This window comes from Pinus tabuliformis, chromosome 1_1, assembly GCF_031772625.1.
Source record: "Pinus tabuliformis cultivar Carrire ecotype Pingquan chromosome 1_1, CPIR1, whole genome shotgun sequence".
NCBI classification, from domain to species: Eukaryota; Viridiplantae; Streptophyta; class Pinopsida; order Pinales; family Pinaceae; genus Pinus; species Pinus tabuliformis.
In genome coordinates, this window is record NC_142297.1 from 725,150,021 (window position 1) to 725,175,515 (window position 25,495).

General features: G+C 40.5%; 1 protein-coding gene across 1 annotated transcript; it reads right to left on the reverse strand.

The window, feature by feature from the left end:
* Nucleotides 1–2,287: 2,287 nt before the first annotated feature.
* Nucleotides 2,288–6,696, reverse strand: LOC149215955 (uncharacterized). Its single transcript, XM_089391122.1, has 3 exons — nt 5,309–6,696; nt 4,871–5,167; nt 2,288–4,781 (listed from the first exon to the last, which is right to left on the reverse strand). Exons 1-3 carry the CDS (start codon nt 6,677–6,679, stop codon nt 2,571–2,573), a joined length of 3,879 nt encoding a protein of 1,292 aa, XP_089247248.1. The 5' UTR covers nt 6,680–6,696; the 3' UTR covers nt 2,288–2,570.
* Nucleotides 6,697–25,495: the final 18,799 nt, after the last annotated feature.

Sequence of the window (25,495 nt, forward strand, 5' to 3'; positions counted from 1 at the left end):
AAATTTTTTGCCGGGGAATTCGACCACTGGCTCTCAGCCCACTGTTTTAAAGAGTTCCCTGATATATATCTACCACGCACTCTGCCCACGAGGGTGCACTCCGCCACATCCAGCGCTTCCTCAGCCTGAACATCCATGCCGAGAACCAAGTTTGTAACCTTTTTAGTTTTCCACGGCTTTGTCTTCTTCCTTTTTTCGCCTACCTTCGCTGTCGTTTTAAAAGGTGCGCTTCCCCCTGAAATAGGGTTTGGAATTTCTGGTTCCCCTGAATTCCCGCTAACATTTTCCTCAGGTCTTCGAGTCTGTTGTTCACTGTGGGATTCGACCAAACCTTCCACCGGACTCCCGATTTCTCGTGAAGACGGTTGAAGGACTTCAGCTAAACTCCTTATTTCAGATGGGCTAGCAGCAGCCTTCGGAGAAGTTATATTTCTGGTGCCGACAGACCCCTCTACTTCCTTTGAGAACCCTGGCAAGGGGTCGTTTGTAAACAGAGCCTTTGGAGCCTCCGGCTGTTTGTTCCCTTCCCCCCGAACTTTCCCTGCGCTCTGAACTCCGCCAACAGTCCTCCATACCCCTTTTAAATTTGGAAAGTTAATGATGTCCTCCAAACCTCCCGACGAAATGAAGACTTTTGACGGGGAGATAGACTTGGAGCTTTGCCCTCCGCCATTTCTGTTTATAGGCAGATCTGGCCATGAATGAGGGTTGGACGTTTCCAAGACCCTTCCTCCTGCGTCTAGCGTGACTCTGCCTCCCGTTCCAGCCCCTCCCAGAAGTGCAAGGCTCTCATCCAACAAACCGGTTGCCGCGTGGGTATGCCAGATACCTCCTCCCGTGAGCAGAGCACTTGTCTGACTAACTGTGGAACCGAAGAAATGCTCAATGTTTTCCGTGGAAACCTCCTTCCCCCAGACTGAAAGAATATCCTCCGGGGAAGGGTCCAAGTCCACCGACTCCCTAGGGTTTACCATGGTAACTAACGGCTTCTTTTACCTTGTTACTTCCCTTCGCCGTTTCCGAGATTGCACAGTGTAACGACCCTGATCTATGAACCCTCCAGCTGCACAGGAAATGGTTAACGAAACGGATTGACTTCACCATATCGGAATAGAGATTTACGCGCCGGCTCCAAATCCCGTTCCGTAAGAGCCCCAACTCCGTTTCAGGTTCCAGCTTACGGTCTACACACCTGTCATCCTCCCGCATTGACCCTGCCAGCTGCGTCCCGTGCCCTGTACTGTTCAGCCATGACTGCGACACCTGCATCACCTAGGCCTAGGGCCTAGGGTTTCCAGGTCAAGCCCTATTCCGTCCATTCCACCTCGAGGGTTCAACCCAAGTTGTTTAAAATATAAATTTAATGTAAAAAAAAAATCAAATTTCATTACCCAAATTTAAAAATTTGTAATTATTTTCTAGATTTTTAATTGAATATCTGTAATCGTTTTATTATTTTTCAAAAAAATCAATATAAAAATAAATAGTTATTTATCCCAATTCCATTAATAAATTATTTTATCTGAAACTACTTTTTATTGTTTTTAGAATTTGTAATTATTTTCCAAATTTTTATTGAATATCTGGAATATGTGACACAACTAATTCTTTAAATCAGCTCCCAAGAACTAGATACCAACAAGAAAAAATGCATTAAATTAAAAAAACAAAACAAAACAAAAACAAAAACAAGAAATTAGATTATATATATTTTTAAATAAACCACATGAATTATAAAAAGCATTAAAAATAACAAGAGCTACATAGTAGCTAATACTTATCATTTAGCTTAAATATAGTTTAATTAAATTAAAAAAATAATAAAGACAAAAATTTCAACAATTGAATATCATCACCAAAAAATTAAGAAATATGATTAACTAATATTATTTATATTAACATATATACACTTTAATATATGTGTGTGGGGCACTCTCAAAAAAAAATAATGCATTCCATTCTTATATTCATATTCCATTCATTATATGTGTGTGGGGCACCAAAAGGCATTCCATTCTCACAATCACATTCCATTCTGGTTTTAGTCTTAGGATTCTGCCATAAAACTAAAATATGTATATAAAATTTAAATTTGCCAATACATATAGCATACATCTACAAATGCTTTCTTTATCCTATTTTTTAAATTTAAATTTGCCAATACACATAGCATGCATCTACCAATGCTTTCTTTATCCCATTTTATCAATTTAAAAAACCTATAGCCCTGTTAGTCTTTTAGCCATGTTAGCTCTTCTTCTGTTAGCTCTTCTTATGTTAAGCTCTTCATGTAAATCTTCTGGGATAATTGCTACATGAAAGCGATCGTCCAATGGTCGGTACAGATGATCGGGCACTCCCTTACCGAGATGTAAGCGATCCTGCAATCGTCGGTACAGATGATGGAGCACTTCCTCACCCCACTGCACGCTGGGACAACCGTCAACCTCAAGCAGCTTCAACGACATCGCATGTTCAACACCTGGCAGCTCCCGTATCTCGGGACATTGTTTAACCCTTAGGATTTCAAGCTTTGTGAGGTGCCCCAATCGTGTTATGCTCTCGAGCTTCTAGCATTGACTAATAGTCAACGCCTTCAAAGAAATCAGATCCTCCAAACCTGAGAGCGTTTGTATGTCATGGCATTCCAGGACACTTAGCGTCTCAAGGTTTGTGAGGCTTGTGAGGTTTCCACTAACATTCAACGTCTTCAAAGAAATCAAATGTTCCAGCCCTGGTATGCTCTTGATCAACCTTAATGCAAAAAGAGTCAACGTCTCCAAAGACGTCAAATTTTCCAGGCTTGGCAGCTCTAGTAGTCTCTGCAATCCAGAAAGGTTTAGTTTTCGGAGCTTTGTGAGCGACCCCAACGTTGGTATGCGCTCCAGGCTCCAGCATCCTGTAATATCCAACGTCTTCAAAGAAGTCAAATGTTCCAAATCTGACAGGCATTTTATCTGACTGCAATAAAAAATATATAGTTCTTGGAGCTTTGTGAACGGGCTCAACCTGGGCTCCCACTGCAGCTCGTGCCATCCAACATCCAACCTCTCCAAAGAAGTCAAATGTTCCACCCCCGGAATGCTGCGTAGGTCCCTGCATTTCTTAATATTCAACATCTTCAAAGAAGTCAAATGTTCCAAACCTAAGAGCGACTGTATGCAGCCAGAACCACTAGTATCTAGTGTTTGGAGCTTTGTGAACTGCCCCAACTCTGGTAAGCTCCGAAGCGCCCAGCACTCACTGACATTCAACGTCTCCAAAGACGTCAGATGTTCCACACCTGGCAGTTCTCGTATCTCATGGCATTGACTGACATCTAGTATATGGAGGTTTTTTAAATAGGCCAACCCTGGTATGCTCACCAGCTCCCTGCAGTTTCTAATATTCAACGTCTTCAAAGAAATCAAATGTTCCAAATTTAAGAGGGATTCTATCTTGTCACAACCACTAGCATCTAGTGTTTGGAGCTTTGTGAGCTGCCCCAACTCTGGTATGGTGAGCTCTCTGAGCTGCCATCTGTTCTGCCAAATCCGTGGTTTGCTCTGAAGCCCGAAGCACTCACTGACATTCAACGTCTCCAAAGACGTCAGACGTTGCACACCTGGCAGCTTTCGTATGCGATGGCATCTACTAACATTTAATGTTTGGAGCTTTGTGAGTAGCGGCAACCCTCCTAATCGCTGCAGCCTCTTGCATCCACTAACATTCAACGTCTTCAAAGAAGTCAAATGTTCCAAACCCGACACCGTTTTTATCCGACTGCATCCACTAACATCTAGTGTTTGGAGTTTTTTGAGTTGCCCCAACCCTGCTGTGCTATCGAGCTTTTCACATCCACTAACATTCAATACCTCCAAAGATGTCAAATGTTCACCAACAACTATTGTTCTCAGCTTTGTGAGTAGCCCCAAACATGGTAATCTCTGCAGCTTCTTGCATCCACTAACATTTAACGTCTTCAAAGAAGTTAAATGTTCCAAACCTGACAGCGTATGTATCTCACTGCTTCCACTAACATCTATGCTCTGGAGCTTCTCGCAGCCACTGACATCTAGTGTTTGGAGCTTTGTGAGCTTCCCCAACCCTCCTATGCTCTGGAGTTTCTGGCACCCGCTAACATTAAAAGACTCTAAAGAAGTCAATTTTTCCAAACCTGGCAGCAATTTTATCTCACTGCATCCACTAACATTTAGCTCTGGGAGTTTTGTGAGCTGCCCCAACCCTGGTATGCTCTGGAGCTTCTGGCATCCGCTAACATTAAACTTCTCCAAGGAATTCAAATGTTTTAAACCTGATAGCCTCTTTATCTGGCTGCATCCACTAACATCTAGTATTTGGAGCTTTATGAGCTGCTCCAACTCTGGTATGCTCTCGAGATTCTTGCATCCCCTAACATCTAACGTCTCCAAAGAAGTGAAATGTTCCAGACCGGGCAGCTCTCGTATCTCACTGCACCCTTCCAGAGATAGATACTTGAGTAGAGTTAAGTTCCCAAATGATTTTGGAAGCATCTGCAAGCAAGAAGCGCCTTTCAAATCGAGATATTGGAGGTTTGTTAGATCTCCGAAGGAACCGGGCAGCAACATCATTACTGAGCACTCTCTCATCTCTAAGTATTTCAACGAGCGCAGCCGACAAAATTCTTTCGGCAAAGCTATTAATGGTAGTGGTCCAGAATATTTCACTACAATCTTTTCAAGGAGCTCCAGTTGACCTATGGACTCTGGAAAAAGTGAAAGGGGAGCGCAGATATTTAGCTCCCGCAACTGGAGAGGAACCTGAGATGTTTAGATGTCAACTGTCAGACGATTTTCATCTACGAAATGAAATGAAACGAAGGAATAATGAACATACAAATTTAAAAAACCTGAGATTCAGTTTGCCACAATTCTGTTAATTTGCGTCCCTCCACTTTTAAAACCCGTAATTTCTCCATGGAAATCCAGGAAGGAAGAGAAGAGTGGGTGCACTTATACCAGTTTAGCCATAAGAGATCTGGTGATCCCACCCTAGTCAATATCTTTTCTACATAACCGCCTTGAGCTGCAAGAAATTTCAAATTCCTGGAACCACTAAACGTCTCACCAATCTGTTTGCAACATGGCATTTCAGTTTCATCTCCGGTGTCTCCATTCATTGTAATTCCGCGGAATTGGGCTAGTTCCTGTTCAATCATGATAAGTATAAAATACAGAGATGCATCTCTCTTACGAATAAACAAAAGATGCGTTTCTCTTGAGAATAAATAGAAATGCAAAGGTATTAAACCGTTTACAGAGGTTTAAAGGATTGCAGAAGCACTTACAGATGACGATTTATCAAGCAAATCATTGATCTGCTTGGTCCCCTGATGCCAAAACCTACGTGACGTTGATCTGTTAGCCTTATTTCTTCCATAATTTCGCAGGAATTCATTCATTTCTATTTTGCTGGTCATCTTCAATAGACATCTGTTCTCTAGCTTCTCAAGTTCTTCCATGCCGAATATCCTTGTTGCGCTATCTCTGTCTTCACCTATGAAGAAGCAAGCAACATCTAAGAATATTTGCTGTTCCTCTTCATTTAGTGAATCATAACAAATGCTAAGCTTTGTCTCGATAAGTAGTTTGCAGTTGTGAAGTTGATTCAATTGCTCTCCCCAGCCAGATCTGTCTTTTCCACTCAGACGCTCTCCTAGTTCTTTCAACGGTAGTGGCAAACCATCACAGGCCATTACAAAATTTTGTACCAGAGATTCAAATACCGGATCATCAGAAGGGTGTCGTGGAAACGGGCGATCGGAGTCATATGAGAGTAAAAGGTTCTGGAAATCTTGCATTTTTAGTCCAAGTAGACGATAAATTGACGGGTGTCGTACAAATGGGGGATTGAAGGCTTGGCGGAGTAAAGACTTTCGGTAGTGTTCACCAAAGCGTAAATTTAGGGAGTCTTCTGCTTCTAGTCCGGCTTGATGATAAATTGATGAATCTATGATGCCGAACTTATTGAGGACATTCGGGAGATTGAAGGCATAGGAGAGTAAAAGCTTTCGGGAGTCTTCTCTATTTAGTCCGGCTAGATGATAAATTGATGAATCTACGATGCCGAACTTATTGAGGACATCCTTGTTACGAGAGGTAACCAAAATCAAGCTCTTTGGGTGAAGGATTGGCGTCAATGCATAAAGTTGATCCACATGATCAACATCATCTAATATCACGAGAGCCTGACACGATCGGAGATGCTGTTGGAGTATCTCTTTACCTTCTTCGACACTCTCAATTTCTTTACTAGGACTATGTTTCAAGTCTTTAATGATCATACTTTGCAAATCTTTTAGAGCATATTTTCTGGCAACATAGTTTCTCACATTAAACAGACAGGAGGATTCACTGTAATTTGATCTCTTCCACTTGAAAATTTCTTTCGCCAGCGCTGTTTTCCCAATTCCGACCGCACCCAGAATTCCCACAACCTTGGCCTCTATAGGTTTTTCCTCTTGCTGCGATAGCACCGCCTTCTCGAAATCTTCTAATTTTTCGTGCAGCCCAACATAGAAGTCTTCCACGGGGACGGCTTCGGACTGTTTTGAAACATCGTTTAGAACACTTCTCACCGCTCTTTGCTGTTCGGAGCTTATCATGAATTCTGATGGTTTTCGAATATATTTCCGCACTCTTTCGGCAATCTTATCCATAAGCTCCTTGTTGAGCTCCTCCCTGAATATTCCGTTAGAAAAGATTAAAACCAATTTAATAAGCAGTGAGAAATACCTACCCTAATGACATGTATTCCAACAAATTGAAAACAGCCCTTGAGGGATGGGAAAGGTCTGAGTTTATATCCATTGCAGATTCAGTTAACGAGTTTGGAGTAAAGTAAACTACACATATTGGATGAATAGCAAAATTAATAATTAAGTATTAGATACCTGGAATTTACAATGACACAAGGATGCTCTCGGAAAAGATGACAAGAATTCTTACCCGGCCAGCATGAATTTATCTGATTCTGGGACATTGGCAACCTTGGCAAGAGCGTCTCTCCATTTCTCAATAGTCCTTGTGTCCTGTCGCTGTTTCTCTCGGTGGTGGCAGTACAGGGTTTCAATGTAAATTCCATCCAGATCGGAAGGTTCCACTTCATAGAAAACGGGTAAAATGGTACCCGTGGCCTTTGTCATGAGGAAGAGTTCATCCATGCACCAAGAAGATTCCGGAAATCTGGGAGAAAATATAACGATATTGACATCCGCGAATTGAATAGCCACCTCTATTTGAGCGTCAATCTTGAATGCCCCCACCATTTCTTCCCTGTCTAGAAAGACTCGTAATTCAGGGGAAACAAGGAGATTGTAGAGAGGCTCGGCGAATTTCTCCTTCGTGTCTGGCCCGCGATGACTCAAGAAAACATGGTAATCGCGAGGACGACAATAATCTTTGAAGACTCTGTCGACGACTTTACCCAAGAGTACCTCCTGGCCCCTAAATATTCAAGCAGAGTTTAAAATAAACAGTAAGAAACGCTTTTATGTATTAAGTTACAATGGTGGAAACCTCTGCCAATCGATCAAATTGTAAACGATCATTAAAGATTTGAATAGTAGGAAATGCTCACCCATTGCTCTCCTCCAGCTGGAAACCACTTAGGTTGGAAACATGGAACAGAGCGTCTCTCCAAGCCTGAATAGTTTGCGAGCCGTATCGTTCTTTCTCCTCATGGTCACGCAGCGATTGAGCATATGGTCCCTTGTCATCTTTGCTTGTAAACCTGAGATGAAAAGGTTCGACTTTATAAAAAACGGGGAGAATAGGCGCCTCCGACTTTGTCATCTTGACGAGCGTATCCATGGACCATTTACAGGTAGCATAGTTTGGAGAAAATATGGCGATCTGCAGAGAGGCTAGTGAAATGGCATCTTCCATGCGAGGTGTAACTTCCTTTTCAGACCCGTCCAGAAAAACGTACAATCTACGGAAAACAAGACGCTTGCAGAGATCGATGGCGAAGTCTCTAGTTTCATCCTCAAAATGGTTGACAAATATGTCATAATGGACATAAGGAGTCAAAGACGCAGAACAAGAGGCCGTGGAGGAGGAAGCAATGCCAGGGTGATGAGGGGTGGCTGTTATTTCTGCCATAGAAATTGGAAAGAATAGATGGATAGAAGAAAATTTGAAATGATGATGCGCAGCTGTGTACTTAGATCGCTGGAGGATTGCGTTGTAGGCAACAACAGATCTCTGGCCAAAATGATTATCCGCAGGCGTGTAGTTAGACCGCTGGAGGAATGTGTTGCAGGCCTGTAGAGAATATCCCTGGCGAAAATGATGATGTGCAGTAGCGTGGATAGATGGCTGGAAGTGTTCTGGGACACTGCATTAATCTCTGGCAAAGGTGATAGAAGTATTGGGCAGCTGTCACATTTATACTAATGGGCGTCTTTATGCATTGGATGGGGCAGCTGTCACATTTGTTCTACTGGGCGTGCTTTATGCGTTGCATGTGTAACGTTGGATTTAAATGATAAACATCCCAATATGCAGAACAATAAAGACTCCGTATGTAGGTGTTTAGTGCTATTTTCATGATGGGATGCCTAAGATGGTGACATGTTAGTGCTATTTTCACGATGGGATTACATGATTGGCGAACATAAAAAATAAAGGTCGAATTATTTACTCAGGCGCCCGGGGTTTAAGCTTCCGTGTCATGTATTTTTTTTTCAAATGTATTTGGGGTTTTTTCCAAATGTATTTGGCGTTGAATAAAAATAATTGTTGAAATAAATTTTACATGTAAATGCTTAAGTTAGTTATCATAAATTTCTGACTTGTTGAAATATAGGTTTAATGCAGAGGAAGCCGATGAAATGTAAATATTTAAGTTATTTATCACAATTTTATTTATTTATTTTACATTTAAGTTATTTATCATATTTTTTTTATTTATTAAAATATATGTTTAATCTAAAGGAAGTCAAAGGTCATTACCCACATTTAAAAAATTGCAAGTTTTTAATTTCGGCAATTTTTTGAATTTGGGTAATGACCGTTGATTTCCTCTTTTCTAGACTTTTGTTGAATCACTGTAATTTTATTTTTTAATCTAAAAATAAATGGAAAGAAATTAGCATAAAAGTAAGTGGTTATTTATCCAATTCCATTAATAAACAATTTTATCTGAAATTATTTTTCATTGTTTTTATATTTTATAGGTATATTTTGCGAATTTGTTATTCTTCCCAATTCCATTGATAAATATTTTTTGAATCCTTTTTCTTTATTATTCTTTTCTTTTGTATGTATATATTAGAATTTTGTATGGGTTTAAAATTAAGAAATATAATTAAAATTTTTGTGATTTGAAAATTATAATTAAGAAACATAATAAATATTTTTGTGATTTTATTATCACAATTATTTAAGTTTGACCCACAGGGTTTTGGATTGATGGTGAATGGATGCACTGTTAAGGCACTCCTTGCGATAGGTCACTGGTTCAAGTCCCATGTGGGTGCTTACCTACACAATTATTTAAGTTTGAAAATTTTTAATGTTGTCACTAAAATATTTGTAATAAATAGGTTTAAAACGCTGACAACGGAGCAGTGTTGAAGTTTTGAAGCAGTATTGAAGTTTTGAAACTTTTAAAAATGCACTGACAACGAGTGTCAATGTTATCGTGTGTTTGAAAATAAAAATGGAAAATGTGCTCACAATGGGAATAACAATGCATTTCTATAAAAATGGTTAGTTAAAACTCTGTTTTTCTATACAACACAATAATTTTGGGCACGCTTTCCAAACAAATGAGAACATTTTTTTCAAAACCAAAAGAAGTTTTTGTCTGAAACTGACCCATTTAAAGAAACATCTCTCAGGTGCTATCATGGTTTTGGATTTTTGAATGCATGACTGGACCCTATTTTTCAGGATTTCGTGAGGAAAAAGCTCATGGACAATTGTTGACTTGGATGCCAATTCACCAAATTTGACTTGTTGATCCTTATCTCGAGCCATGACTCAAGCAACAACATGATCTTTAGATGCAGATAGGTTTGGAAAGTTTCATATGCATGTACCTAAGATATTTATCCTTCTATTATTGGATTAGTGTAATTATCTTTGAGCTACAAACCTGTTTCAGTTATTGTATTGTTTATATAAGCAAAGAGTGCAGAAGAAGAAAGAGTTGGTGTTTATCTGAGATTTTACATCCTTGTGTATTTTGAGCAAACCATTAATGAAAACAGTCTTTATGAGCATTTGCAGAAATTCATGTGTTGTATTTCTCTATTTGTTTTTGCTTTGTTTTATATTTTCCTCATGTCTGATAAAAAGAATATGAGATTGGGATTCATATTTTATGCTCATTTTTCTTTACTTTTCAGGCATTAATAATTGTTGTTCACTTAACCCTTGCACTAATTTCCTTCATCTGCCTCTAAATCACTAAGTGTCAAAGGAATTACTACTACCCTTCTTTTGTGTTTCACTCAACGAAACGATGTTTGTATAAGACCTAATTGGGTTAGACTCCATGCCGAATAGTGGAACTTTCACATAGCCCAACCAAATTTCAATAATTTTCGATAAATCTGGCAATAGAACTCAATTGCAAACCTGCTACTACAGTGGCCTTGAGTAGTTGAGTTTTTAGGGAGAGATCCCTTTCCAGGCTAAAGGGTCGGATTTCAACCTCAAAGAGGTTTGAGGTTACCTTAGAGGTTTTCCTGCAATCGGGTTTTTTTAAGAGATAACATCTTCGCTCCTCTGTTGGGGAGAAAAAGTCATATTTTCCCTAAACGATTTTATTATTTAAGATCAGATCTATGAGGGAAAAGAGAGATTTGTATATCAGTTTTGGCTACAAGGTGTTTTCTCTAGCAACTCTAGTTTTAAGAATCTAGAGTTAGAAGCTTCCATGGTGACTCCATTGTCAGAAGGATTCATTGCTCAAATGATTCAATGGTTATTTCACTAGGCCAATGAAGAACTTAGACACTGCTACTATTGTTTTAAGATATGCAAGTTTAGATTTTACAGTTATTCCTGGTTTTCCTAATCATCTACCCAAAGATGAATATTTTCTTAGAAATGGACCAAAATTTGGTGGTGATGATTTGAGCCTAACAAAAATTTGTGACTTTACTGATCTTCTTAAAGTCAAGTGTGAAGATGTATACATGAGATTATTCTATGATTCATTCCAAGGGAAGTGCGAAAATTGGATTAAATGTTTGTCTGCGAAGTCCATAACATCCATAACAAGATTTCGGGTTATCTTCTTGGAAACACGGATGGAGAAAAATGAATCTATAGTAGATCATGTTTTTGTTCAAGGTTTTTGGAGAATGGAATGATGGGTATACTAATGGTGAAGTGGATAAAAAAAAAAATCATTTTTGTCCTCTTATTTAAGGTCATGCAAATGTTGCAAATTCAAATGGAGCTTGTAATCTTAGAGGATCAGTAAATTTTTCCATATTAAGATCAATTTTTTGGAATTTCTTCTCAACAGCAACAAAAATACATATTGCTTCCCTCTGTTATCGAGAGTGGGGAATTTTTTGTTTTATATTATGAATTTGAAATGGAAAACATGCATCAAAAGTTCAACCATGATAATCAAATTACAGAATACATTGGAGGTCAAGAAAGATATGACATCTATGACTTTGATGATCCTGTAGTCATTTATATTGAAGAGTTTTTTAATTCAAATTTGCAACCATGGTTTCACTGTGAAGATCAAGTTTATTCTGAGTTATCATTATATTGTCAAGTTTTTATTTTAACCAAATATAATCAAGGAGTCTGGTTTTCAAAACAAATGTTAGATTGGTTGCATTGGAAGTTTCATATAACTTGAAGAAAGATAAAGTCAGCTAGTTAGAATAGGAACAATGTACATAACTAAGCTCACAAGATGGATCATTCTTTCATTTTGGCATTTCAGTTTTTAGTTTTTAGAAATTGGTGTTTAGGTGTAAACCAGAGTTCGAGTGTGGATTCAATTGTAATAAAAAAAAATTCATCTTTCACATTGCAGTATAGTTTTCAGTTGGTTTGGTTCAGTTTCAGTTGATGATTAGACTAAGTTACAGAGAAGTGCACAAAGTATGATCCAGATTTAAACAGGAACACAACAAATTACAAATATAACCATAAATACAGAGATGCAGCAGAAATAACACTTCATTTCATTAATGGTAACTTATCTCTGAGAAGAGATGCAGTAGCTACATGCCTCTGAATTGAGTTACAATGAGGCTCAAGGGCCTTTTTATTACTGAACAATAAGAGAAAACCCTAAACAACCAAATCCCTAACCCGAGGAGATGTAACACCAAGCGTTTATGGGCCCTGTTGGGGTTAGTTGGGCAGCCAACTTCCCGGAGTCATAACTTGATCATATTATCTTCGTTTGACAAGTATGATACCTCGTTGGAAACATCTCTCCAAGAACTAAAACCATCGATCTAATTGCTTTAATTATTAAATGAAATTTGCCAAAAAAAAATGTCGTTTAGGACCTCAAAATGGCTCTAGAAGTTCACGACCCGAAAAACTGCCAAAAATAGTAAATTGTGCTACAAATAAGGAAACTAAAAAACTGAAAGAGACAATGGTGGGGGTCCAAGTGGGATGGGTAGGTGGCCACCAATATCCACCTGGATCATTCCTCCCCCTTTAGGAATCAATTGTCCCCATTGCGTTGAGTTCCTCCATGAGATGAGGAAACTTATGCTGGTGTGAGTTGTTCTGCAATGTCTGACGTGTCCAGTAATGGTGGGAAGCATGGTCGAAGATAGCCCACATTGAAGACTGGGTGCAAGCCAAGGAATGGGGGAATTCTGCGCTCCAAATCATTGTCTCCCACATCCTTAGTACTGGTGTAAGGACCATATCGGAGTGGTTTGAGCTTGCGATGGGCTCTGGTAAGGCATTCTTTCTGCAAATGCAACCAAACTTTATCACCCACCTAAAACTTGTGTGACGCCCGATGTTTATCATGTTGCTGCTTGTACTTGGCATTCTCCACAATGGAGCGACGATATATCAGCCCATTGGGTAGAGGTGCTCTGGGAGTCAAATCAAACGAATGCTTTTCTTGACAGTGCAATGGTACCCCTATGGGTGAGGAGAATATGCCGTTGTATTCTTTCATGACCGTATTCCCCTGCTTCTGTTGTGTGGAGGAACCCTTCCCGGGGGCCATGGATGTGGCTACGATATTCCCCTTACTTTGAGAGCGAACCAGAAAGAAAATAAATTTCGTAGTCTGAGAGATGATCTTGTTTCATTTCTTAGCAGAGATCAAAGAGGTGGCGGTAAGTGGGGCTACCTCCGGTATCATGTATAACGTATTACCCAAAGAAATTATCATAGAGAAAGGTCTAGACTCATATATAGCATGTCGCTTCCACAAGTATGCTTGTCGTAATAATAAATCACAAATGTCAAGAGAAGCAACATCACACAATACCTCATTTGTGAAGGGCTTGATGATGTAGGGAAGGCGACATTGCTAGCTGACTCGGAGATCTCGTCCTTGGTGAAGCCACCCGATGTTGTATGGCTGCGGGTGTGGTATGGTCAGTAGGCCCAACTGCTTCACGACCTCTGCTGAAATGAGGTTCTTTTGGCTGCCACTGTCGACAATGAATTGCAGCGACGAACCCTTCACCCACATTTGTGATTGGAAAAGGCGCTCCCCCTCCTCTGGATCTTCGGGCTCATTCTTCTGGATCTTGGCGGTGGCAATAGTGGCGCTGGGCTCCACATCAATAATATGCTTCCCTTTTTCATTCCTCTTGTCGGGTTTTGACTCAAGGTCGAAACATGTTCCTGATTCTAAAGCCTTCAACTCAACCACCAATGACTTCTTGGCCCGACACTCACTTGTGTTGTGAATGGGGCTCTTATGGAACTCACATCACTTTCTTGTGTCCTTCTTTGACTTCGTGGTGGTGTTATTTCTCGCAACTGCGACAGGTTGTCTTAGGTCACCCCGCCTTGGCTTTTTCCTTTGTTCTTCAGATTCACAGATCCAAATTCTCGCTTCTTTTGTTTAAACTTTTGCTCGATCTTGACAGCATATCGATACGTCATGCCAAGCAAGGAGATGTCTAGGAACTCCATCTCGTCCTTGATGTACCTGTGTAGGAAACCACGATATTTAAGTACCAAATTTCGCTCAGAATCCTTAATACCCAACTTTATGCGAAGGGTTTGAAAATTATTGGTAAACTCAGGCACATCTTGGTCCCTTCCCTGCTGCAGTGTGGTCCACTTTATGTATTTATCTTCATAGCTTCTGACAGGGTAGTACTGCTCCTTGATGGCATCCCAAAATGAATTCCAAGTGGGTGCACTGAAAACAATGAGGTCGTACTTTCATCCTTCTGCTCGCAGTAGGTTTCCCACCAATCCTTGACGTGGGGGGCGGCTTTGAGAAGTGCAAAAGTGATCTTTTCCCGACTGGAAAAATCATGAACAGAAAAATATCCTTCTAGCAGATTTAACCATTTATCTATGGCATCCGCATCTATCTGACCCTCAAATATGGGAATGTCAAAGTTAACTTGTACCTTAAAGGTTGTGGTGCTTCCAGAGTAGCTGCTGGAAGTAGATGTGTCGCCCCTGGGTAGCCGCTGAAGCATCTGGTCAAAGTTGTCCATCATTGCGTTCCTTTGTCGCTCGAGAGGTTTTTCAAGCAAGATTTTGATAGGATCTCCTGCCCCCTTGTATTTCTTTTCATCCACCATGGGAGGCCATCGGGATTTGCGAGGTTGGTCTTACAAAGGTTCGACCAGTTCAAACCCTAACTCCTTATATCCCAACCTCGTTGGGGACATGCAAAGAAAAACAGAGAAAGATCAGACTGCTCTGATACCACTGATCCAGATTTAAACAGGAACGCAAAAAATTATATATATAACCATAAATATAGATATGTAGTAGAAATAACACTTCACTTCATTAATATCAAATATTGAAGTATACTTACAAATAGAATGGAAATAAGACTAGCTCGAGCGATGGTGGCTTATCTCTGAGAAGCGATGTGGTGGCTACATGCCTCTGAACTGAGTTACAATGAGGCTCAAGGGCCTTTTTATTTTTTAACAATAAGAGAAAACCCTAAACAACCAAAACCCTAACCCGAGGAGATGTAACACCAAGAGTTTATGGGCCCCATTGGGGTTAGTTGGGCAGCCAACTTCCTGGGGTCGTAAATTGATCATATTATCTTCGTTTGACACATATGATACCTTGTTGGAATGATCTCTTCGAGGAATACATCTTTTGACATGATTACCTTCACAACCACCAAAGCCATTTTGCCAAAAAAACGTCATTTAGGGCCTGAAAACGGCTCCGGAAGTTCAGGACCCGGAAAACTATAGAAAATAGTAAAATGTGCTACAAATAAGGAAACTGAAAAACTGAAAGAGACATTGTTGGGGGTCCAAGTGGGATAGACACGTGGCTACCAATATCCGCCTAGATCAGAGTAGGATACAAGTTTCAGGTAAGAAGTTGGAAATAGCCCAATGGATCAGGCCTCTGGTCTATTGGGTTCTTGCTACCATCCATGATCGGCAACATCCCTGTGAAGCTATCTGTTATCACATTCTTTAAGTTTGAATTTTTTTAATGCTGACAATTATAATGTCAACAAAATATTTGTAATAAACATGTTTAAAATGCTGACAACGGGAGTGTCAGCATTACTGAGGTTTTGAAAATTTTAAAATGAACTGACAACAGGAATGTCAGCGTTATCATGTTTTTGAAAAAAAAAGAAAAGGAAAATGCATTGACAACGGGAGCAACAACACATTTACGTAAAAATGGCCAGTTAAAACTTCGTTTTTCCTATACAACGCAGTAATTTCGAGCACCATTTCCAAAAAAATGAGAACGAGTTTTTCTAAACTGAATGAGATTTTTGTTCACAACACACCCATTTAAAAAAACCTTTCTTGGTTTTCTAAAATATATCATGCATTTGGATTTTCGAAGGGATCACTAAACCCTATTTATCAGGGTTTCATGAGGAAAAAGCTCATGGACAGTTGTTGACTTGGATGCCACCTCACCAAATTTGACTTGTTGATTTTTATATCCAGCCATTAATCTAGCAACAACATGATCTTTAGATGTAGATAGTTTTTGAAAGTTTCGTATGCATGTACCTAAGAGATTTGTACTTCTCTTATTGGATTAATGTAATTATTTTTGAGCTACACACCTATTTCAGTTATTGTATTTTTTATATAAGAAAAGACTGCAGAAGAAAAAAGGGTTGGTGTTTATTTGAGATTTAGTATCCTTGTGGATTTTTAGCAGATCATTAATGAAAACAATCTTTATGAACATTTGCAAAAATTCTTGTGTTGTATTTCCTTGTTTGTTTTTGCTTTGTTTTATATTTCCTCATGTCTCATAAAAAGAGTATGAGATTGGGATTCATATTTTATGCTCCTTTTTCTTTATTTCTCAGGCATGAATTGTTGTTCACTTAGCCCTTACACTAATTTCCTTCATCTTCCTCTACATCACTTAATTGTTAAAGGAATTACTGCTACCCTACTTTTGTGTTTTTCTCATCGAAACTATGTTTGTATAAAACCTCATTGGGTTAGATTCCATTCCCAATGGTGGAACTTTCACATAGTCTAACCAAATTTCAATCATTTTTTGATAAATTTAGCCATAGGACTCAATTGCAAACCTTCTATTAGAGTGACCTTGAGTAGTTGAGTTTTTAGGGAGAGATCCCTCTCCAGGTTAAAGGGCAAGCTTTCACCCTCAAAGAGGTTCGAGGTTACCTTAGAGGTTTTCCCACAATTGGGTTTCCTCTAAGAGATAACAAATTTTAAAATTAAAATTAAGAAACATGATTGATATTTTTTTTATAAAAGTTAAGGGTGAAAGTTTTGGATCCATTACAATTTGAATCAAGTAAGAGGAAGACATTAGTAGCACTTTTACTACTATTTTGAATTCATGGGAACCACACATGACAAAAAACCATTTTATCAAGCACTCAATGATGACCACTGCCCACTGAGTAGATGATGATCGAGTGCGTCTTGGATAGACGATGATCAAGTGCATTGTTAAGGCACTCTTATATGTTAAGTCGCCAGTTAAATTCCCATTTCCTTATCCAGGTGTTATTCCTGGACATCATCATGATGTAGCCTCACCAATGCAAAACTTACAAAAAAATGGTAAAAAAATATTTATACTTTTGAGAGAAATCTTGTGTTGGTTTATTGGGGCCTGACCCAGGTTCGGAGGTGATTTAACCAAACAAATCCCAGTACTACTAGCCCTTTCGGAAATAGTCCGCGGAGCACGGACTAAGGTCTCACCCGAATTAGTATGGGAGGGTGCTAGAACCAGGTTTATGCACCCTGGAGATGTCTGATGAGTTTAAGTGGTTCGCGGTTAGACCTTGCACGCACGTCACTACGTGCACTGTCCCGTACCTCGCAGCCAAGACTGCTGGCTTCACGCAGCCCTACTCGAGGGCCGAGTGCTGTTGTTACCCAAGTCCTTACTAGTATTCTACTGTTAGTTGATTAACTTAGCTTATTTGTATGTGTTAAGTTACATTTAGCAATATAAATCATTCATACATGTGTGCGCAGTAAACAAACAATATATTTGCAATTTACATCAACCATGCATTAATCCAAGAACAGATACATGAATTGGTAACAAAACCTTTCTTTATTAATCTCTTCTTCGGTTACAGACTTGACTCCGCCCTGTGCACTCAGCTGCAGGGGTCCATGCACTCAGCTGCAGACTACTAGGCCTCTGCACACTCAGCTGCAGAGCCTTCTCCTACTCTACGACCCAAGACACCCTTAGCTACTTAGACTCTCCTTCTATTCCTCTCTTCGCTATTCTCTGCTTATTGCTTTCTTTTGCACTTAGAGCCTTGCTCTATTTATACAATCCCATGGTTCGCGGACCATGGTGTTGTAGGGAAAAGTATCCAATACGGAATGACCCTATCCCACTCTAAGGGTGATAGTACCTCAACAACAACTGAAAGAAAAGCTATCTAAGGTTTCTTCTTTATGAAAGTACAGTAGGGGAGAAAGAGATCCACTAACCGATGTCTTCTGCTAATGATTGATCCAATCTCCTCTCCTTGCTGCTTGCTCCCAGCTCCTTGCTCTTTCACTGGCCCAGCTACTCAAAGATCCTGCAAAAAGGCAAGAAAGGGAAACTACAAGAAGCATACATTCATAACTGATTCAAGGATTAGAATAAATCAAATATACAAGTACAACAATACATCATTGAAACACATGTATATAGAAGAACCTCAAATGCTTTATTAATGGAAGAAGTAAAGTTCTGAGAGTGTTACAACCATAAAAGGCCCAATCCAGCAACACCTCCCAGCAGAAAGAAATCTCCTCTTCACCTCCTTCAAAGCAATCACCCAATAGCTCTAAACTCAAACCAACAACACTTCCTTGCTTTCACAAAATTCCAGCCTCCTTAGACCTCATGAGAGAGCTCTATATATAGGAGATTTGGAGAAAGGATGAGTCAGCTTGAGGCTGGCATGAAGCTGACTAGTGTCCTCTCCCACTTTAGTTATACTTCAGTTCTTGAGTCCACTTGGAGATCCTTGCTTCCACTTGGAGTTTAAGAACCTCTTACTCATCACTGGGCGAATTCCCTGATCCAAGTGTCATTTTGGAAGCTTCCTGGGCATTGACACCTTGATGAATGACTGTGCCACTTGGCCAATCTCGCCCAGCGCAGGTATCCTTTGTTGGAGTTGACATTCAACGCAGGTACAGAGAGGGCCAGTTGACATTCAGCGTAGATTCTCAGTGGAGCAGTTGACATGATCCAGAAATTGCTTGTTTTTGAGTGTTTTCAGGTGGAGAACTGATTTTCAGTGCTGTGGTTTGCTGACCTTGTTCCTCTAGGGGTAGGAACAACATGTTTAGGGACTTTGGATCCCTTAGATTATGGACATTTCATGCTTCATGCTGTAAGGCACAAAAATGTCTATAACAGTTGCCCCCTAAAGTATGAGGTCGTTTATCGGGTGAAATGCTTTATCAGGAGGATCCGAAGTTCATTCAATTGCTGAGAGGTGACCTATAATAAGATACAATACAATACATTATTTTTCATTCTGCTTTCATGATCTAGCTGAGGCGGGCATTCCCATGCTCATCTTTATAAATTCATTTTGGTACATAGAACAGACGATCATCTGATGGTAGACTGATAATTCTCTGCTGAAATTATCATCCTTTGAGTAGGATGATCATCTGTTGCAATGATGTACATGACAAATGTCTTTATATTTCCTGAATATATATCGCAGCTCGGATGGATGAAACTAGATCCGGGGTCTTCAAACGCATTCGATCTTCACTCTAAGTACAAGTCGATCCATGTGAGAACTGCGCTGAAGTCGAACATGGAAAGACATCGCTTGATTACCGGTCAATAATGAAAACCGTTAACAAGCGCGAGAGGAATCACCGATAATGATAATGACCCTCAAGGTACTGCAGTACAATTCACGTGGTGTGATTAAAGGACTTGGCGTCGAACACCACGCAAAATCTTCTGGTCGAAGGTCATTGATGTATCCCTGTCGCCAGAAGTGAGAAACTTGCCATTGAGGCATGCAAGCTTCAAAGTACTGAAGGGGTTGTTCCTAGATCAACTTCTTGGATAATGAGCTGAAGTCGACAAGAAGAGATCCGTCAAAGAAGGGCCTTAATGAATCCCACATCAGTGACACAGAACGGAGCTAATGATTTTAGTGGAGGTGAATACAATCTGTGACATATGATTCAGGGTGGCGATCATGGATGGATGAAGGATAATGTATGGCAGTGGATGGGACACAGTTGACTCTTTCTGAACGACATCTCTTGAACATATAACGACATTGATGCGATGGATCGGTAGCATTACCCCAAATGTGGATGGTTTGGCGAAGACCATGGTGATGAGACCGGTGAATGAAACAACCCAACCCGATGTGGTACGGAGGAAAAGTGTCATGTTCAAGAGCGACTTGCTACCATTAAAGCTTTGATGTTCTCCCAATTTTTCCCCAGTCATTTCTGACCAGTACCTCTTTATTTTTGTCAAGCTTGAGGAGGATAACATATGCTTGTTCTATAACCTGCCCTTCGGGCAAGCCCATCGCTATGTTTTAACGAGCCTAGCAATAGGGAAACTCGTTCTCGTCTAAAGACAAGTTTGTCGCTATTTAATCATTTTAACGAGTCTAATGACAAGGAAAACTCGGTCCTTTTCATTTTTAGAGAGTCTGAAAAGGTACAGAAAGTTAACTCCAAAATTCCTTTTTCGTCATCTAATCCCTTAGGTCCGAAAAAGTATAAAACAATACAGAAGGGATGAGTGCCCGGTAATTTTAACGAGCCGAACAAAACAAGCGCTCGATCTTTTTGTGCAATAATCCCTCAGGTCCAAAAAGATTAAAATATAGAGGAGGGATAGCTCTTCTGGTCATTTTAACGAGCTGGAAGGCCAAAACTCGGCAAACTTTTCATATTTTACGAGTCAAATGAAAAGAGCTCAAAGAAGACTCGTCTTTTGAGGAATGAGTGATAAACAGGGATAGCAACTGATTCCAGGTACAGGTTGGAATTTTCCAATCACGGCAGTGTCACAAGGATGGCTAGGTGAAATCACTCTTCGCAGCTGTTCCTCAAAATGGGTAAACAATCATATGGAGGTGAACGATCGGCCAAATGACGGTGGAGGTGGCGGGTGCAAACACGACCAAGGCTTTTATGGCTGATAAAATTACGATCACAGAGGTTGTTTACCGGGATAGGTTCTTTTTTTAGATAAAAATGAGCTTAAACTCTGGAGGAAACATTGCTCATTGCTTTTATTTATTTTTTAACGAGCATGAAGACCGCGTTAAAACTGCTTGGATCTTGCGTTTATTTTTTAACGAGCATGAACTTTATGCTAAAACTGCTCGATGATAAGTTTGCATGCCCCCAGCATAATAATGCAAATCGAGGTGCATGCCCCCCAAGCTTCATTGCATTCAACTTGGTGGTTGGAATGAAGGTTTACCTTTGAGAAAGGGGAAGGAGATTGTTTCATTTTTTAATGAGGTTGACACAGTAAAAGAACTATCCTCATGACTCTTTGTTTCATTTTTTAACGAGGTTGACACAGGATAAGAACCGTCCTCGGAGCCCACTGTATTTACAGTATTTCTATCAGGGCGATGATCCATGCTGACAAAATGTTTAGGAATCTTCCGAATCCATTAGATATAGAAGATTTCATATTGTAGGTTTCCATTGTGGCCACTTCCGCCAGATCACTTGCAGGCGGTAGGGCAAAAGTACCCATTAAGGCAGGGTCTTTTAGGAGACCTACTCCAATATTTTGAAGCGAATGATTGCTTCCATGGATCATTGGAATGCTTCCCGTAACTTGTGAACTGTCGGGGAGGAAAGTTTTTTGGTCGATGACTGTAATTCCTCCTTGAAAGGGAAATGCAATCTTCCTGAAGTAGGTCGACAAAACTGCGGCCATGGCATATATCCAGGGCCTTCCCAGTAGGATGGTGTAATCGAGGTTTCCATCGATTACTTCAACATCAACTTCTACTGTTTTGCCCCCCAGTTCAACTTGCAAGTTACTTAAAATCCCGTATGGAGTGTATGATCGTCCATCAAATGCTTTTAACGTCGTCGACGATTTCGACAAGGTTGGTGAGCCTAAATTTTTCCAGCAACTCATCGACATAAGACATGTAGATGCCCCCTCATCAATAATTGTTCGATGAACAGTTTTGTTGAGGGCTTTCACTTGAATAAGGAAAGCTAGTTGAGCTGGTAACTGAGGGTCATATCCTTTATGATCAAAGGCCACAAGATTGGAATCCCTTGGGCCAATCCCACCTATTGCTGATAATAAAGCTTGCTCTTGGGAGGGGAAATTTTGCGGTACCTCAAGTGTCGACATAGTGGACAGCGATTGGGCCAGGTCCTCTACTATATTATAATTCTGTGCTATTTTTGCACGAGGATTAAATGTCGACTTGTACACTACTCCCTTTGGCGACTTTATCATTTGTTCAGGAATGGTGGGTGGCACAACTTTGGTCAAAGTTGTTGTCGAACTACTAGGTTGTTCATTAGCCTTGTTGTTCGACAGCTTTGGATTCCTGTAATCTTTATTCCTCGTCGAAGCATCATTTTGCTGCTTTGATACAGACAACATAAGCACTTGGGATCGGGAAGCATTTTGATTAGCAACCAGTTTGGTTCCCGGGCTTGGAAACGGATCAGTCAACACAGCTGAGGTTTTCGAACTCTTAAAGAATCTTTTAAGTTCAGCTTTGTATGGACAATCTGCTGTCCAATGATCCTCATCGCATATATGACACCCCGAAGGGGGTTTCCTTTTTCTCCCTTTCTTTTTCTTCTTGCCCCCTGGTTGCTTCAGTTGTTTGCCCTTGTCATCCGACACGGCACTTACTTCCGAGGCAAGAATTTCTTGATTTGCCTTTTGATTCGAAGTCTTACGGGCTTTCTTATTCGAATCCCTTGTCGACTTTGCGTTTGCAGTGCCAATCACACCGTCGCCGGCGTGAGAGTCACTATTTGATCCAGGAGGAGGAGGAATTGAAAATTCCGGTCTGGGGGCGTCAGGTATCTTATCATAAAGCGTGCCAGACTGAGTATATACTAACTCTAAATACTGGGCACAAGCAATAACCTGCTCCTCTGTTATGACCCCTCCCTTGGCCACATCTTCTGTTATAGCAGGAAGAAGCGACTTTATAAACCACTCAGCTAATAGCTGATCTGGAACATAAGTCTTTACCATTCTGCGACGACGACGCCACTCATGTATATGATCGGATATATGTGTGGCCGTTGTCTGCTTGAAATTGGTTAAGATCTCTGTTCCAGTTTCGTACCTTATAGGTAACTGAAAGTGGGTTAAGAAAGTCGTGGCTAGGGAACTGAAATTGTCGAAAGAGGCTCTAGGTAATTCAATATACCATTTAGCCGTCGGACCTGTCAATGTCCTCTGAAACAGGCGAAGCCTTATCGAATCATCATTTAAGGTGTTCGACGAACACCACAGATGAAAAGTCATCACATGATTCGACGGATCTTCGCCAGGATTTCCATTGAATTTAGGAATGTCCGATGGAAGTTTATGCGGAATCGCTGGCCACCAATGGGCATAAGCAATTGGATCATTCGTCAGCCGGTTTAGATCTGGTAATTCTAGAGTTGCTACAAAGGGCAACTGTTGATTCAGGTTAGGCGGAGCATACCCAGGATAAGATGGAATCGCCTGAGCAGTGGGTCTTTGCATACCAGCATAATGTATTTGATGCTGGCAACTTTGACAAGTTTGATGGGCATAACCGTTATTATACGGTTGCCCATTACTTACAAAGACTTGTTGCTCGGGTCCTTGATATGATTGCTGGAATTGCGGTTGTTGAGTTTGAACCAGCTCTGGTTGTTGGACCATTTGCTGTTGTCCAATACTGGATGATTGACCAAGATGAGGAGTCATAGTACTTGTTTGAGCCTGAGTCACTCCAGATAAGGAGGCACTAACCGGAGGTTGTGATTGAGTTGTCGAGACAAGAGGCTGTTGTATGGCAACCTGAGAAACTTGGGGTTGACATACAACAGGTAGCGCTTGTACTTGCGACACAATCAACAGACCAGGTATAGTGGCAACATTCGACACAGGGTGGACTGGTTGCATTGAATATGCAACCCTTGGTTGCTGAGGCAGTATCGGTACCCATCCGCTGGATGTAATTCCAGTTTGACCTGAACTTTGTTGCAAACTCCCATATGGTTGTTCTCCGGGGGGGAACAATGAAAAGGCATACTGCCCTCCATATGGTGGCAATCCAGTACTTAAAGGGAAGATTGGCCTTTGAAGACACATTGGATTAATTTGTCGAGTTTCAACATAAGAAATACCATATGATAATCCGGACGAAGAAATAGGAACTAACCATGTCGTCGAAGCAGTCCCTGATGGGACTCCGACTTGTTGTTGACAATTTGCCGGGACAGATGGTATACCAGCGAACATCGTTGGAGTAGCAGCAAGAGGCTCTGCCGCTGCTGTGTCGGATGACACAGTCCTGGATGTCGACGGTTGTTCAGACATATTTAGTCTATCCAAAAGATTTCCTAGCGATTCTACAAGAACTTTGTGATGAAGGTAGACTAACTTCGAAGATCAACGCAGGAATAAAGGGTGATTGTTCCGTTTAAAATAAATTGTTAACGACGCTTTGGACACAACTTGCTTTTTTCAGTTTTAAAGAGTCGAGAAAAAGCTAAAGATGACTCTAGTCTCCTTCGATGTTTTAACGAGCCCGAAGTGACAAATGCTCGGTTGGACTTTTTCAGTTATAGAGTTTGAAAAAGGCCAAAAGAAACTGCTCTGGAGATCTAGGCAGAGGGTGTGCCAAACCTTTCGCGAAACCACAGAATACGTTTTACGGTACGGGTGGTCGATCTTCGTGAATGCTGTGTTCACTGCATCGCGATCAGTAGGGCAGCCGACACGGCTTCCTAAGGATAAAGGATAAATGCCTATAGGGGTCTCCCAATATATATGCGACGGTACGTGGGAGCACAAGTCCGTATTAGTGCTATCGTCCCTCAGGAGGAATCACCCACCTTCGTAGAGATCGACAGTCACTACGTTTAACGACGCCGGAACACGTCTCTACCTAGACCTCTATGTGTTTGCGTTATGTTTCAATGCGTTGTTATGTAAATTCAATTCATTTTAAGTTGATCCTGCTTAGCAGTTTGCCTTTAAGGATCACCACGAGATGTATATACAACTTCCTAAATGCAGTCTAAGATGATAAGCAAGCTTTTCAATCTTTCATCTTTGAAAATCTTAACTACTGAGGGAAAAGAAAGACATCATCTTTTCACACAGATCATAGAGCACACACTAATGCACTTTTCCCTAAATCAACATGCAAGCTGTCAAATGCACATGCACAATGCAGGTATTTCTTTTCTCTTTCTTAATGTTGATGTATTACAAAAAGAAAGCTGTTGTATAATTTTGAATTTAATTTCAAGCGAAAACAAACAAGCTTGTCCAAAATCAAAAGACACCTTAAGATTTACTTGTTTCAACACTCGAAATATATAAATTCAAACCATATGACGAAAGCAAAATCTCAATCAGCTATGAACAGCAAACAAATTAACTCTTAAGATCACTACGACACTTATCACAGTTCTGGATCTAAGAGGCCACAGCAAGACTAGTTCGCTTTTCGTTATGGGAAACTGTAAATGAAACAAGAAATACACAAAGAACAATCACAGTTTCTTTATACAACCGAGGCGGAATAGTGGCAAGGAAAGTTGGTTTCAGATAGGTACATTGACTGGTAACAGGCAGCAAAAACAAGGGTGAAAACAGGG

What these genes read in the sequence shown, in the direction of transcription:
- LOC149215955 (XM_089391122.1), bottom strand. Translation starts at nt 6,679, where the DNA reads ATGGATAAGATTGCCGAAAGAGTGCGGAAATATATTCGAAAACCATCA. An exon ending in TGCTTGATAAATCGTCATCT is followed by an intron (nt 5,168 to 5,308) that starts GTAAGTGCTTCT and finishes ATGATTGAACAG; the next exon opens with GAACTAGCCCAATTCCGCGG. An exon ending in TGTGGCAAACTGAATCTCAG is followed by an intron (nt 4,782 to 4,870) that starts GTTTTTTAAATT and finishes TAAACATCTCAG; the next exon opens with GTTCCTCTCCAGTTGCGGGA.